Source organism: Pezoporus flaviventris, unplaced genomic scaffold (assembly GCF_033815535.1).
Source record: "Pezoporus flaviventris isolate CSIRO_AGI_PZ_B2104156 unplaced genomic scaffold, CSIRO_AGI_Pfla_v1 ptg000023l, whole genome shotgun sequence".
In the NCBI taxonomy this organism is placed as follows: domain Eukaryota; kingdom Metazoa; phylum Chordata; class Aves; order Psittaciformes; family Psittacidae; genus Pezoporus; species Pezoporus flaviventris.
Window position 1 is genome coordinate 3,253,855 of NW_026892571.1, and position 16,253 is coordinate 3,270,107.

Below are 16,253 nucleotides of genomic sequence, written 5' to 3' on the forward strand. Positions count from 1 at the left end.
AAGTGTCGGGATGTGCTCATTTACAGCTGTGCCTGGTTAGAAGTGATGTTGGAGTCTGTTAACTGTGCACACTGAAGTGCTTTGCTGTCAGTTGCTCATCTCCATATGTACTGAACTGTACCATTTGAAGTGACTGAAGATGTGGCTTGTCACTTTGCAGTGCAGTTTGAACTTGTTACCAGCCCATTTCTACATAGTTAAATTTAGGCACAGCCTGGTGACTGTTACTGCTGTTGTTGAACAAGATAATTGGAAATCTGTGCATCACAGAATCTAATTGTGGCATGTCATCAATCTAAGAAGTTACTGTTACTAATTAAGTCTGCGTAAACTGAGAATATCTTATTTGTTAACTTTTATTAGGATGTTCCATGACATTACAGGAAGAAAACATCTATCTATCGACTCTTGACTGTACATATGAACATTACTATTATAGTGAAGAAAGTGTTTTTCATGCTACAAAATATAAGAAAGCCTTTTTCATACATGTGGTGACAGCTTTGTTTACTGTTGCTGTACTGAGATGCAACTAGCATAAAAATGAAGTACAGAATTGCTGTAATAAGAGAAAAACCTGCAGTAATCTGACATTAGATGTATGTACTTCAAACAGAGCACTGAGCTGTAGACGTCTACCGAGACAGTTAATGATGTGTTTAGCTACCTGCCATATGACACTTCTGTTTTGTGGCATTTATGACTTACTCCAATTAAAAAAGAACAACATTAGGGTGTTATTTCAATAAATGAATAGATCTGATCAGAGTTACCTAGTTATCCTGAAAGCAGCCCTGCTGTGGCTTACTTTGAGTAGGTAACACCTTATCTAACACTTGCATGCTTATCTTTTGCAGATTCACAGCTAGCAGGTGGGGGAAGATGTTTGGAATTCAGGGTGTTGTGATGCTATAACATGCTTCAGGTATTGTCCTTGAAGTGCGTGAGAATACCTGGTGTATTTTTCTTTGTTTAGTTGCATCAGTTGCTTTTTTACAACTGTGCTCGCAGGTCTCGTCATGTAATAGAATTCAGAGCCAGTTAAATGCGACTGTTGTGTTCTGGTTAAATTCTTCTGTGTTATAGAAATGAGCATAGCTAAAAATTGAGAGGGCCAGCATTCGCCAAGATGTTGTTTTCTGAAATTGATAGCAGTGTTAAGCAAAAATTCTCTCTTCTTTTGCCAGCTCCCCATAAGGTAAGTTCTGCCCATGAATTCATAAAGATTTTTAGCTTTTGGGGAAGCAAAGAATTATCTACTCTACTGAAAAAGACTTTCTGCCTGGAAAAAAGACTTCAGGAAAAGATGACAAGGTATGTGACAGCAATGAAAGATTACCTGTTCACTGTTTTCTGTGGAATAGTGATGCGGAATGGTAATTGCACAAACCAACAAGTACTTAGAATAAAATCCTCCACTGAGAAGGGAGTAACTATTACCCTGAATTCTCTAGAGCCATGTTGGGGGCTGCCCTGTACTGCAGGGTTACCATGCATGCTTTACTCTTTGGATGCTTTTTCCTCTTCAAGCTGAATAAAGATTCCGTTGCTCAACCCATTTGTTAAATCTATCACCAGGGCTTTGTCATACACAGGAGGTTGTCTGAGCTGACTTATGGGAAAGTGGTGGTAGGTCTGAATAGCTGTGAGATGCAAAAGCATCAGCATCATAGTAGGCGTTAGTAGCTAATGAGCTGTAAAAGCATCATCATGAAAATATTCCACATGTCAGCTGTTACTTCCTTCTGAGAGCTGAATGTGGGGAAGGGGATGTCAGGTGGGAACCAGCAGCAATTTGAGCTCCGAGGTATGCATGGTGGTATTCAGGTGTCTCTGTACTCTGCAGAACCCAACTGCAGGTGGGAGAGATGGAGGGTGTCAGACAAGTATTGCACATTGGATCCCAGTTTGGAGGTGGAATTCCTGCATACAATTACTTTTCAAAATATAGTAGCATTTATTACTTAGGCTTATTAGACTTACATGCTGAAGTATGTCTTTAAATGAGTGCTAGAGAGGAACGATTTTCTTCAGGACTTTTGCATGACAGGAAAGCATAACGAAGAAGAGCAGTGTAGAACAAGAAAATAAATGCAAGTCATGACCTTTAGGCCAAATAGTGTGTGGGAAGGGGTGATTTGCTGCAGCATGGGGTCAGAGGAGTGAGGGAGATAGTTATCACTGGTTAGGAAGTTATTACTCAAAATACGTGGTAAACTAAAAGATGAAATGGTTCAGCTTCAGAATCTGTTTGATAAACAATTATAAAGTGGGTGTTCCATGGAAAACAAAGATACAAACTTTTGATGAAGCTGATAGTCTGTAGATGGAGATAATCTGAGTTGCTCAGAATCATGCTCACTTTCATAAACATGGATTTCATGGTGGTTTCCCTCCAGAACTATGCATCAGAGTTCCATGTGCAACAAGGCAGCCTGTGCTTCTCATGATTGCTGGTTAAAACTAAGAACCGCCATGTCATGTGCTATCAAAAATATCATGATGGATGTAGCACAGACTCTGTTTCACGGCTCTGATAAACAAGGATTGCTAAATTGCAGTGTACCATCCAGGGGACAGGATTGTCACATGAATTTGTTTACAAACAGTAAATATTTTAAAGCATTTTCTGTTTAATTCCCAACTACAAGTAAAGAACATAAATGATGGTGCCATACTTGTCTTCAGTTCAGTAATCCAAATTAAACAAAAACTTGGCTTGATCTTTGCACATCCAAAATACTCTTTGCTCTCACAGCAGCCTGTGTGAAAGTAAAGGCTGAAAAAATACACAATAAATTGCTGTTTAAAGTTTTGTCTTGACAGTAAGTCCTTAAGGAAGTTCTGCTTTTAGAGAGTAGAGACACTCTGCTACTCTCCTCCAAAGGTAAAATGACAAATAAAAAGGAACGGGTGTAGCTTGAAATGTAGCTTTGTCTTCATTTCTCTTAAGAATGGAAGTCTATTATGAAAAACAGCTTCCCAAAGTAGCTTCAAAGATGGAGTGTCCTGTGGAGTCAGAAGTTTAACATCTAGTTTGGGCACAATGCAAGAAGTAAGGGCCCTGTGATGTTTCAGAGATGAACTTGCCAATGGCTAGAGACCGTTGGTGTAACGGCTTTGCATGCAGCAGCCTTCCAGCTTAGAGCTGAAGATCAGTGGTGGGGCAGTCACAGGCTGGTGTTTTTTCATTCCCTTTTGCTTGCTTATGTGTTACTGCCAGTGTCGTGCAACAGCAACACCCAGTTTGGGATTCCCCTCCCCCCTAACACTGGGGTATGAGATCTTGTGTTGAGAAAAGAGGAAGGAAGCTCAGCTCAGAACAGCAAATCTCGCAGCACCATCGCAGCTGCCTCAGTCTGCTGCTAGTCCTGAGTGACAGCAGCTGGGAAAGGGATCTTGCTTCCAGTGCCTTTGTTCCTATCTTGAAGTCTGTGTCCTATAAACCTTGGTTCCCTTGGTGGTGGGCATCCTTCAGAGCCTCATGGATTCATGTACAATGGCAAGATGGAGCAAGACAGACAAGAAGAGTGGCGTGGGTATGTAACTGGGTGAACTGCCATTTGAGTGTTGCCTTCAGAACTTCTGAACAGGATGTGGGCAGGTGTTTGCTGTAGTGTGAGGGCTGAGCACTCTGTTTTACCATGGTGCCTTCATTAAGATGATCCATTTTGTACAAAGTTGTAATCGTTCAGACATAATGGCGAGCAGTACATGAGTGCTAGTGGTTTTGCTCTCACAGGGATATAGCTTTCCCCACCTTTGTATTTTAGAGCAGATTGGGTATTGTGTATAACACAGCAGCTAGAAGGAAGGGGCAGCAAATACAGGGGGAGGGTAGTCTTACAGTTGCTTCTGAGACTGTCACTTAAAATTAATGTTAGAGAGAAACCTATAATGAGTTGGCAAGTCATACTTTTTGGAAGAAAAGTCATCTTCCAGCATCAGTTTATCTTGAATGATGTTCACTTGCATAAAGGACTGAGTTGGGTTTTTTTTTTATTTTTTTTTAAAAAAAGGCCTTAAAATTAGGACTCAGCTGAAGTACTTGAAGTTAACTGCAGGTTCTCAGTACAGAAGACAGTCTTGTACTACTTGTGTTTTAGTTTGCTTACTGGGTAGTTATAAATGTGGAATCCCCAAATTCTTCTGGAAGACACTTGTTATTTTAAGGAGGCCATATTGTGATACACATTAAAAACAGAAGACCCTGGCTTCATGAAATGAACCTTCAAGGAATCAGTAAGAGGAAAAGAATGCCTTCCTGTTCAGCTTCATTGTGCAGCAGTGGCAGAACTGCAAAATGGAAGTAGCCTGTTCTGGTGGCGGTTTGTATTGCAAAATAAAGGGTGCTGATATTTTCTCTTTCAGTTTTGTAAATAGCAGAAAGTACTAAATTTTTCACTTGTTTTTCTGAAAGCTGCTGATTTGGGAGACTGACTGGATTTGTTGTGTGTGGTATCTCTATCCTATGTATGTGATGGATGTTAACTCATGTGTGGATGGAAGTTCTAGGTACGCATCAGTTATTTCTGGGAATAATATAAAATAAGCTTTGCTTATAGCAGCCTCTTACAAGGTCTGGGTGAGTTTCATGCCATTACAAAGAAAGCTTGCTGCTGTTGTGCAATCACTGTTAACATTATGGAGGCCAAATAACCTGACTTGATGTTCAGTGTACTATGGCCTAGGGACCTTATTGCACCTATGCCTTCAGTGGACTAATGTACCAGGTATGAGGAGGCCCTGGTTGTGATCTGTCACTTGCTCAGCAGGCAGCTGCCATGTTTTGCTTGCAGTGAAGTTCTGACTGTTTGGAACTTTGCAACTGGTGTGATCACTGAGTGGACAAAAAGCCAGTATGATACAGAAGACTCCATTGTATTTGGAGGGTGCAGCAAACCACACACATAATAAAAACAAGCTTGTGAAACAGGTTACTTCATCAACTGATGCCAGTCCTGTGAAGTTTATTTTCATGATACTACAGGATGGTTGGATTGAACAATTTAACTTAAAATAATCAGAATATGCAATTTTGTATAGCAATAGTCTTTGCTACCTGTGATCTAAGAATATTTCAAAATAGTACACCTTTTAACTGAATCACTTAGCATGAGCACTTAATGGATAAAATGAGATCAGATAATAGACTGTAACATTTAATTGTAGTAGTTTGATACTGTTAAGCTTAAAGTACCATACAGACAACACAAATGCAGGAGTTTTTAAAAACTCTGGACTAGTTTTTCTTGGACCAGTGTTCCTGCTCTTCAAATACTGTCAGCTCTAACAACTCTGGCACTTGTTTTAGAGGATGTACTATGTGTGGCTTGTAGGGTGACCTCAGTGCAACCCCTAGTCTGTACAGGTACTGCTTTCTGAAACATGGTCTGTACAAATATTGCTTCTTCTCTTGCCCATCTCCCTAATCACCTTCAGTCAGGTTCTTTAGGTTTACAACAGAGACTGGAATCATAAGAAGTCTGTTCCAACTCCTGTTGTGCCAAAGACATGGATTACTCTTGTCAGTCACCCCACTGAACACTCTTCAGCCTGTTGCATCATGCGGATGAGGAGTCCTGAGACTTGGGATATTTCCAGGTGCCAGCACAGTGACCTGTGACTTGTGTACCAGGTGTTAGAACTAACTGAAAGACTAACCTGCTGTTCCAGAAGCATTTAAGCCATCAGAGATAGTTTTGTGTCAGGAAGAATGTAGATCAGGGCAACATAAACCTCCGTTGTTGTTGGGGGGAGAGAGAGATTTATTTATTTGCAAGTTTAAAAGTTTCATTTCCTGCTGCAAATTAAGGAGTCGGCGCTTGACCTACTGTTGAGATGAGCTCAAAGAAACAAACTGCCACTGTCTGACTAGAAGAAATCTGCAGAGAGCGCAATTAATGAGATGGGATTAGGGAGTGCACAGAATAGGAAATGCTGCAACTGATTATATGTATATTAAGGAACTTTACTAGTGTTTCAAAGGAGACAACAAATGTATCAAAGCTTTGATGCTGATGAGTTTAAACTGCCATAGAGACAACACGCATACAGGTGTTGATTAATGAACTTGGAAAAACCTTTGATAAATTTTCTATAATAGGTACAGAAAGTGATGTATCCAGCTTGTGATGCAGCAGATGGACTTCTGCCTTACAACCTGGTAATTCTTAAAGATGATGCTTTTTCCTTCGTAAACAAGTAAACCTGGTCAGCCAGGAAGTCGCTTGAAGTCACGAAGTCCAGAACAAAGTCTGCCTAGACTTGCCTGTGCAGGGCTAGTAATGCGCCAATGAGATTAGGCCTGATTCCCATAGAGATAATTCCATCAGTCTCATGGCTCAGGATAAATACATTTATCTGGCACATATGAGATCTTAAGCATTTCAAAGCTGGAAAATAACAGCAGTTCTTTAACACTGCCACATTTGCTTTGAGTATACATTCCCTCTACTGTAGTTACCGTAGGTGTTACAGATGGTTGCACTACTCTACAAATTGTTTTAGATGTTTCCTCCGTGTCTGTTGAACTGATTCCTGCAGAGTAGGCATGACAGTGCTTTCCAATGTGAACTCCAAAACGGGGAATCACTTTTCTAGTGCAGGTCATGGGGGAGACGTGGCACTGTGGTGGGGTTTCCTTCTGCTGTGCTAGGCTACAAGCACGTGGGTGACATTGATGTAAAAGGGGATCTGTGCAAGCTGCATCACTGTGTGGCAACAGTACACTTGCTGTTTCTCTGCTCACCCTAAGTAGGTCTGTTTCCTAGGTTAAAGAAGGTTTTTTCCTGTTAAATATTGTGTTATAAGACTTGTCATGCTTGTATGTAAAAAAAAAAGTCACAATTGTAGCAATGTCTGTGGCTTACAGATGTCAGTTTGAAGCCTACACTGGGGGGAGGAGTGCATATGCTCAGCCTGAGAGCCAAGAGCTGTGACTAAGTGGTCTAATTGCATCTGCTGAAGACCTCTGAAGATGATTCAGCATCTCTGAAATCAAACAAGGTTGAGCTGTAAGGGAGGCAGAGCTTTGTTCAGGGTGGGTTGCCTACTCCATAAAATGCAACCCTTGAACCCCACAGACAGTTGGGAAACAAAGAAAGGGTAACTTAAGTAAGGTGAAAATAAAGCTGGCAAAGGAATCTATTAATCCACTGTTTTTCATGAAAGGAAAAGCACAGTTAAACACTCTTCATGAAGAACAGATTTCTAAGGAAAAGAACCATGCTACTATTTTTTATAAAAAGATAAGGGGTCAGGAGCAGTATTGTCATATAACTAGTTGGGTGTGTTAGAACTTCCTGGTTCTTATAATCTGTACAGGCTTTATTGTGTTTAAGAAGGGAGATAAGTAGCTCAAGTCAGCTAAAACCTCCATCTGGCCCCAAGATTAAGTGCAAGAAGAAATCTGTATTCAACTACTACCTGAGCTAACAGCTTCCCATCTGAGAAATGAAGGGTTACCCTTTGCTGAGTGTGACTTGTAATAAATGAATTCAGCCTTTACCCTACCTTGAGTTTTGATCCATTCCTCTGACTTGTGAAATAGTCATTGGCAGTATGTCACTGTCATGTTCATTATAGTAGGTGGCTCTCTAAGAGTTACAATACTGCAATACAGATTTTATAGGTTTCTTTCCAGAAGTCAAGAAATCCTTTTAATCCTGTTAGGACTGCATGCTATCTTCAGGTGAAGCTTGTCAGTGTTCTTGCTGAGTGATTTCACCCTGTTTTAAGGAGAAGAAAATGATAACTGAACACAAAGAATTGATATGTAAGGAAATGTTACTACTCAGGAACAGGATTCTTGCTGAGGCTATTCATTGGAGGTGTTTGAATATGCAAAACTCTTAATGAGTTATAACATAGAAATCATTCCATATACTCCTCCTATTACGGTAAAGTGAAAGGAAGAGCTGGTTCAGCAAAGCTACACCTCAGCAATGTTGTTTCTAATTCTCTTTAAGAGGCAGGGTGAAAAGTAGCCAAGGAGACCCACTTGAAATGTGGCTTATTACTACAATGAGAGTCTCAAAAAAGTAAAGAACAGGGTAGGGTCTTCACATGAAGGAAAACGGGCAGAAAAGATGGGTAGGAAGATCAGGGTAATAAACGGCTTCAGTGTTGCAAGTCTGTGGGATTTTCTTAACTCACCATTCCCATCTTGCAGTAGCTTACAGTCTAATCATGTAAATACCATGCACGTGGGGTTTTAAAGTACATAAATACTGAGGAAAGCTAGCTTTCTGAGGAAGGGATTCTGTTACCTGGATTCTTGTGAGTTTGTTAGAGAGTTTGGTGGGTGAATCTTATCAGTGAGGTACAAAGTATGATTTTTATTCCACTTTCCCCTTTTCACCACTTCTCATCTCCTAAATGGAAGGCATGAAATTTAAATTACAAAATGTTAACTGTGCTTCTGTCTCAGTTTGTGCTTGTTTGAATTTAATTCTGAATTCGTAGCAGGAATCTTCCTCTGAACGGTATGAGACTGTTTCACTTACCTTGTGTCTTCTGAAATGCCCTCTACAGATTTTTCTCTACTCCACTTTGGAAAACATGTACATACCTGTGTTGCTTAATGAAACAGGCTTCATAGCCACGTGTGTAGTGACTAGCATTCATGCATCTGTATACAGCGGGAGTGATGTGCATATCATATCTGATGGCTCTGGCTGTAATAGATATGTTGGAATGAAATGCAAACAGGAGTTTTCTTTAACGTTCATAGTCCTTTTTTTGCTGCTGGGATGGGCACAGGTAGCTGTCTTCACTTGTGCTCTGGATGGATGAATGAAAGAGTGGTAGCAGAATCGGACACAGAAGCTCTTTAGAGTAGCTGTCTTTACAAGAAGTCTTATTTGCCTGAACGAGAACACTTCCATCTTCCTGAGGTGTAATTCAAATCCTGCTTTTGCTTTAGCATATTTTAGTTTGGAGAATCTTTTCTGGTATTTCTTTAGGCTTTTGTTCTGAAGCAATATGGTTCAGGTGTGCTGGCTTCCAGCTCAGCTCCTGAGAATCCCCTAGGATCAAAGGGGTTTGCACTAGGGTTTTTCGTTTCTGCATGGTGCATGTGTGTCCTGCTGTAAAATTACCACTGAAGTTATGGGGACAAATTTGCTAACTCTATTCCTAATGACCTGTGAAGTCCATATTTAGGATGATTGTCTTAAGGGTCGTTTTCCTGAGCATTTTCTATGCCATTCTGGGAGAATGTGACAGCATCTGTGGACAGATACAGTATTGATGAGAACACCTTAGTCTGGTGCTGGCTGCTGGGTATATGCTGTCGTATGCTGTCCAAATCTCTCTTGCTGATCTTACTGACATGGTGTCAGTTGTTCCTGAGGCCAGTAATTGCTACTGGGATTTAGAATAAATGCTGGGGTCTTCAAGCAGGCCACCTTCTGTGCCTTGAGGATACTGTCCCGCTTTGCATTTATGGCTGAGATATGAGATGCCAGGGAGTGGAGAACTCTGGTGGTTAAGTCTGGGGTGATAGTTGCGGTGTAAGAGAGTCACAGTTTGTAAAGGAAGTGGTATCAGTCGCAGCTGACAGGAGACATAACTGGATGGAATAGTCAAATTTTGACTCACAGTTGATAATTCAAAACTAGCAGATGTGAAAGTCAAGCTGTCCGGTGCTGTAGATAATGCAACTGGACATAAGCTGGCGGTATTAATATAGAGTTTTTTTGCAGTGGTATATGGGAGACAATAACAAGTCTGGATAGCTTAAAGCTTTGAAAAAGAATCTGTGAAACTCATCCTACCTACCAATCCAAAATCTACAGTCAAATCTTTCTCAGGTTTCCACTTACTCATTTAGAAAAGCCTGAGCTGATAAAGCCACTTCCCTTGTTTTTAAATGAAAGTTTTAAGAGCACAGACCCAATATGCAATGTGAATATATGGCTCGGTGAGTTGCATCCGTATTTTGAGGTCAATATACCTGGAAGGAAAGCAGCATATCTTTTGAAATATAAAGTAGCTGCTAGTCAACAGTGATCTTCACCTGTATGGACCCTTCAGGAAAATAGTAAGGGCTCTCCCACACCCCCCAAACACTCTGGTGGAAGTATCTCATGAAGTATGGGAGGCTTATTTGCCATCTTCTAGTTCTTGAAATCTGTGTCAAGATGAACAAAAGGAAGCCGGTCAGAATATAGCCACATGTCCACCATACAAATCTATACTGAAATTCACATTTGCGTTGAGCTAAGGCAGTTCTCTGGATCACTGAGGAGGCAGCTTCAAGATTCTCTTGAATCTGGACAGCAGAGCCTCACTTTTCAATTAATTTTTCTTTTTCTCTTTTTTCTTTTTTCTCCCTCCCCATTATGCTTCATGATTGAAGCCCCCCTCTGCCCAGTCAGGAGGAGAAACTGGTGGGAAGGCCTCTTCATGTCAACAAAAATAGCAATTTACTTTTGGTCTAAACTGCTTAAGGGGACAGTGAATTATTTTAAGCCTGGTGGGCCCATGGCACTTCAGGCCATCAGAGCAGAGATGCAACATAGAAATGGACTCATGATCGAGGGGTGGACTTAGCAATGGACACTATTGCCCAGGTTATTCACACTGCACACAGTCTCTCCTGCTCTGGAAGACTGCTACAAGAGATGGAGCCTGACATGGACCAGATGGACGCAGCAGCTTTATAGGGACTGGTCCATGCACTAAGATAAGAGTGCACCGAGATAAGAGTGATGGTATATTGAAAATGTGGGATCTGAGCATGACGTGAATGGTATGGAATAAGGGGTGGATAATGTCCTGGGTTCAGCAGTAGCAGTCATGTTTCTCCTCCTTGGTAGCTGGTGCAGTGCAGTGTTTTGACTTTCGGCTCGGGAACAGAGCTGATAGCGATGTTTTGGTTTGGCCAAGGACTTTGTGAGCCTCATGCTCTGCCAGGGAGGAGGGGAAGCCGGGAGGAAGCAGAGACAGGACACCTGACCCAAACTGACCAAAGAGGTATTCCATACCACAGCACGTCATGCCCAGGATGTAACTGGGAGTTAGCCGGAAGGGCTGGGAGACTGCAGGGTTGGAGGAGGTATCAGTCGGAGCTTGGTCGGGCTTGGGGGCCTAGTTATCGGTCAGCTGGTGCTGAGGTGTTGTATTCTCTTCCCTTGTTATTTCCTTTATCATTATTATCATTGGTGGTAGCAGTAGTGATTTGTGTTATACCTTAGTTACTAAACTGTTCTTATCTCAACCCGTGGGAGTTGCATTCTTTTCGATTCTCCTCTCCGTCCCTCCGAGAGCAGGGGGAGGGCAAGAAAGGGGGGGGGAAGTGAGCGAACGAATTACCTGACTGGGTTTAAACCACGACAGCCTCTTAATTAAATCTGGAATTCCTTCTAATTTTTGTCCAAGAAATATAATAAATATAATGATGGCAAAAGAAATTAGAAAGTCGATTTATGGAACTCGAACAAGTGAAGAGGGTGAATCTGATTAGCTCTACCCTCCTGAGACATTTTTATGAAAGGCAATTAGATTTGAGATTTTAAGCATAATTTAAACTAAAATGTGTCATTAGTATACATTTTGGCCTAACAAAAATGAATATCATGTTTTAGAAGCCAGGGCGGACAGGCGAGCAAAAGGTGTGTAGGAATATACTGAACTGTTATGTAAGTTTGACTGCTCTGTGTCTGTGGATTGGGACACTGTCAGGAGGAAAGGAAGCAAACTGCTGTCTCTGCTGAGCAACAGAGGTCATGTTTACCAGCCAGTGTGCTGTTCCTGCCTGGGTAATGTAGTCATGGCTTCAGGCTTACTCATTTGATTCAGTTTCCCTGTGTGATACTACCTTTAGTAACCACTTCTACTCTGTAATGCTCCTGTAAAAGTCTGTAGCCATGCCCATGAAATAAAAATACACAGAAACAAATGCTTAGCAGAGCAGCCCACATCCGGTAGCACTGAGTGTAAGAGCTAGTGAAGAAGCTGATGTTCTTGAGCTCTCTCTGAAGCATGGCTGTTTCTTAACCACATACAGATAAGCTTCTGATTAGAACACTGCTCCTGTGATCTTTTCAGAGTGATTAAGTGCAGAAGATGAAACTTTCTGCTTGTTTCAATATGAAGCACAGTTTCATGTTAAGATGAAGCATCTAAAACCAGGAAAGAACCCGGTAAATTCAGGTTCTGTATGCATGTCTGTGCCCCTTCTCACCAGGGTAGCCATAAATTCCTGTAAACTGTGCACTGGACTAACAATTCTCCAGCACAATCAACATGTATATACTGAAGACCTGCATCTAAACAGGCGCTCTTAAATCCTGCACAGAGTGGTTATAAAGAACAGCTTGGTTTTATGTGTATGCAGATTTGTTTGTTTTCAGCATTGTCTGTTTTCAACACCTTTGCATTTTCATAAGAAAAAAGATTAAATAATGGTAACAGATGAAACTTCTTGATAGAATTATGATTCCCTTTGTACTAGTGTATCAGAATCTTAGTAACGCTGTGTGGTTTTCAGTTTAATTCTGGTTTATGGCTGTATTGAAAAACATTGTTTTCATCCTTCAATTTTTCAGCTATATACAATTTCAAAGGCACAGGAATACCACAACTGACTTTACAGATTGGTGACGTGGTCCATATCTTGGAGTCCTGTGAAGGTAAGTCAGTTGTCTCCAGGCAATAGGTTTATCTGAATAACTTAACCCTTTTACTTCATAGCAATTCTCCATGTCGCATAAGCAGTTGTCCCGTGTTCTTATTTGTACTGGTGGTGGTGTATTTTGAGGAAGAAACTATTCCTTTCTGGAGAGCCAAAATGAGAAATGTTGCAGTACATGGCCTTTTTTGGGAAGCTGTTACTGAATGAGGAAGGCATTGAGTGAGTCTGTGAAGTTCATGCAGCTGTAGTATACCTGATGGGAGTTACAGTAGATTCGATTGATGTTTTAAGGGAGTTCATTTTTGTCTCTAAACTAAATATTTGTTGCTAGGAGATACTCAGCACCCTGATCATCCTGTAGCGCAAGATGGAAATGTGGTATGCTAAAGTGGTCTGTAGGTCAGCATGATCAAACGTTTCTGAAAAGCATCCAGCTTACAGAACACGCTAAACAACAGAAATCCAAGTCATGCATGACAGATAGCCAATATGCTGATCCAGGCTTACATAGCTTTGTACATTTGTGAAGCCGAATTCACTGTTGATACTGTAGTGCTAGTGTATTCCTCTGCATGGATTTGATCTATACTTTCACGATGTTACTGAGTTCTCTCCCAAGTCTGCTCCAGCTACTGAAGTTCTTATTAGTATCAAACAATAGGGTGCAATTATTACTAACTCAACAGCTATCTGCAAATGTCCACTGTAATAGTAATTCGTTTTCAGTCTGCAGTGATGTGCTTGACTAAGTGAGAGTTAAAAAAATAAATTATGAAGTGCTTCAAGCTTTGCAAAACGTACTGGGAAATCATCAGCTTACTTGCACCGTCTGTCAGTGCTATCTTATTAACTGTAGTTACATTAAAAGAGACAGGCCAGCTGCTGCACTATGCACTTACAGAGAGCTTGGTGCTGAAAGGCGCTTTTGAGCCCAGCCCATTTCATTTCACAGAGCTCTAGGTTGTTTTGCATGGAAACAGCAAAGTGTTAGAGAGAAAAGCATCTGAGGAACCATACTTTCCATGTTTGGAGAGCAGAAGCATGTTTTTTTCCTCTTTTGTTTCTAAGAAAAATTCAATATCTCGAAGTATCAGTGAAAATACTGATGTCACTCACTAGATGCTTAGTCAATAGATGCATCTCTGTCATGAGTAATATTTGTGTCCTCTCCTAAAAATGAAAGATCTGCATAAATCTGTAAGCCTCCATTCTAAACATTTTGGCTAAGAAAGAATATATTGGTTATCCAGAAACCTCCTCATCCCTGTGTTGTCTCTGTTAATGGCAGAAACAACATTCCAGGTTCCTGTCTCCTGTGGTACCTTTGTTGTCAGCCCAGCCTAGCAAGTTGAGTGGTGAACTTGTGGTGGTTTTTTATGTAAAAGTCCTTTCTGAATCTTCTGCCCTTTACATGCGCTGTCACAGCTAGCATTATGCAATACATTTGCCAGTGAAGAAGTAGATTCTTTAAGCATTGTGCCAGTAAGTTGTCTTTTATCAGATATCTTATGAAACATGCTGCCAGCTGCGGCTGAAGAGTAACCAACAGTAGCAGGTTTTCCCTACGCTCATTATTCATGCTATTTTAGTTTGTTTTGCATGCACAGAATATGCCCAGACATACACGTGCAGTAACAACAAATGGGATTAAATAGATTTGACACACTTGGATGTAAATTGGAGACTATGTGCAAGTAATTCAGTTTGAGAAGTAAGTAGGAATTTTATTGGTAAGAAGATAGTGGGGAAAAAAAATCCCAGTGCCGAGGAAAAAATCCGGGGTCTGTTTTTGAGGTCAGTGATTCTCCTGAGTCTTGCAACATTGCCGTTCTCAGAGGACTGCTTCGGGTTTGGGATTTCTTTGTTTATGTTTTGGTTGCACAGCTGAAATACCTGTTATAAATGGAGAGAGAGAAAAGGTATTATCTGTTCATGAAACTATACCAGAAAGTGTATGCTGTTCATCATAAAATGCTTGCTTTGGGTGAAATAGAAGAAATATTCAACAGAGTTGAATGCTGTTGCTATGCAGGTAATGTTTTGTGATAGAGTGTGTGCACATTGGATGTGGCTTCTGCTGTAATTTAGTAAGGGTGAACTCTTTATGTTCTTCTTAGATGTTTATTGTGACTGCACTGGGGCATAGATGGAACAAAGCCTGAACTAGTACTGCAATGCTGCACTCTTTTCTTTCAGAAGGGGTTCCTAGTTATGAATGGAGAAGGAGCCCCATAACAGCCCTTCGTTTTCTTGAGGTTCTGTATTGAACTTTACAGCAGGAGTAACTTTTGAGTTAAGTCCAAAAGCTGTAATTCCTTATGGCAGAAAGATGGCCTGTTCTTACATTCAGGGAAGCTGGATGTATAACTACCATGTACTGTGTTGGATTAATAGGACACTTAGAACACAATTGGAAGAACTTGATGGGCTATCCAGTATCATGAGTGATCTTGGTTAAGAGATATATATGTGTGTATTTATTATATATATTGCATTATAAAACAGCTTACCCTACCTTTTTTTAATGTGAGTGTGCAGGTATTATAATCTGTGTAAGATTGTGTGTGCTTACTATGCAAGACTTGAAAAGAGACCATATAATAATACTTGCTAATGTGCAAGTCATGCTCAGTATGCTTCCTGATATTTGATTTGCTTTCATCCATGTAGTTTTGAACTAATTATTAATTTTTAACATCTTATGCTAGATAGTTCTTATATGAAACAAACCTCGTGATTTTCTAATATACTTTTTTCATGCATATGTTCTGTCATACTAAGTGCATTCTTTCTTCTTTTTAGGTTGGTACAAAGGTTATCTAGTAAGACATAAAGGATCAGAGGTAAGATCATGCTGTTCACTCCTATGAGACTATTTTTAAGGAACTAACCCGTGAAGGTTTTATTAGTATCTCTTGTCAGATAGTCCTCTTGTGATCTCTGAAGTCAGCTCTTTCCTGATGAATAGAATGATCAGCTTTTGTCCTGGACAGTGTTGGTAAATACTGAAGGACTGGGAGAAGCAGATCAATGAAGACAATATTACTGTGCCTTCAGGCTAACACACTGAGGAAGACATCATTTGAAATAACTTTTTGAGTGAATTTGCTCCTACCTGTGTCTGGTTCTGCACTTTTTTCTAAGGATTCTTTAGGCTACATGCAATATGAACAACTCCCATGAGACTTAAATTCTGAAATACATGTAAAAAAGTCATATTAATAAAACAGTCTGTATTCCTATTTCTAAATAGGGAAAGCCACAAATGAATCATTTCTACCTTGTGTAGGATGATGCCTGACTTAAGTAGCAAGAAAATTACTTTTTAGTTTCAAATGCACTTTTCTAGAAGAAAAGCATTTCTTTTGAAACTTGCTCTTAGTACCAGATTCTTGTAGGGTGCAGCACTGCAAAGGCATTGCAAGTTAGAGACTCAGGCCTACATTACAGTAAGAATGTTTGGTGGAAGTTGCATCTCTAGCCTGGAAAAAAGATGTACAAACCCTTCACAATCCCTGAAAATGTGATATCTGGGGAGCAGAGGGACCATTGCTGGCAGAGAATATGCATCAGAAAAAAATCAGAATAGTCTTTCTTTTGCATTTCCCCTTTT

The 16,253-nt window shown here is 40.5% G+C and overlaps 1 protein-coding gene across 3 annotated transcripts in view; it reads left to right on the forward strand.

Annotated features, from left to right (window-relative positions):
• The first annotated feature begins 3,190 nt into the window (after nucleotides 1-3,190).
• The window catches only part of DOCK2 (dedicator of cytokinesis 2), a 168,386-nt gene continuing 155,323 nt past the window's right edge, over nucleotides 3,191-16,253 (forward strand). For 2 of the 3 annotated variants that reach the window (XM_061456404.1, XM_061456405.1), the window contains exons 1-3: nucleotides 3,198-3,539; nucleotides 12,555-12,638; nucleotides 15,443-15,483. In XM_061456404.1, coding sequence (XP_061312388.1) covers nucleotides 3,485-3,539; nucleotides 12,555-12,638; nucleotides 15,443-15,483 — 180 coding nt within the window. In that variant the 5' untranslated portion in view covers nucleotides 3,198-3,484. Of the gene's footprint in view, nucleotides 3,540-12,554; nucleotides 12,639-15,442; nucleotides 15,484-16,253 lie in introns of all 3 variants that reach the window. The other variant, XM_061456407.1, reaches the window with a different exon arrangement.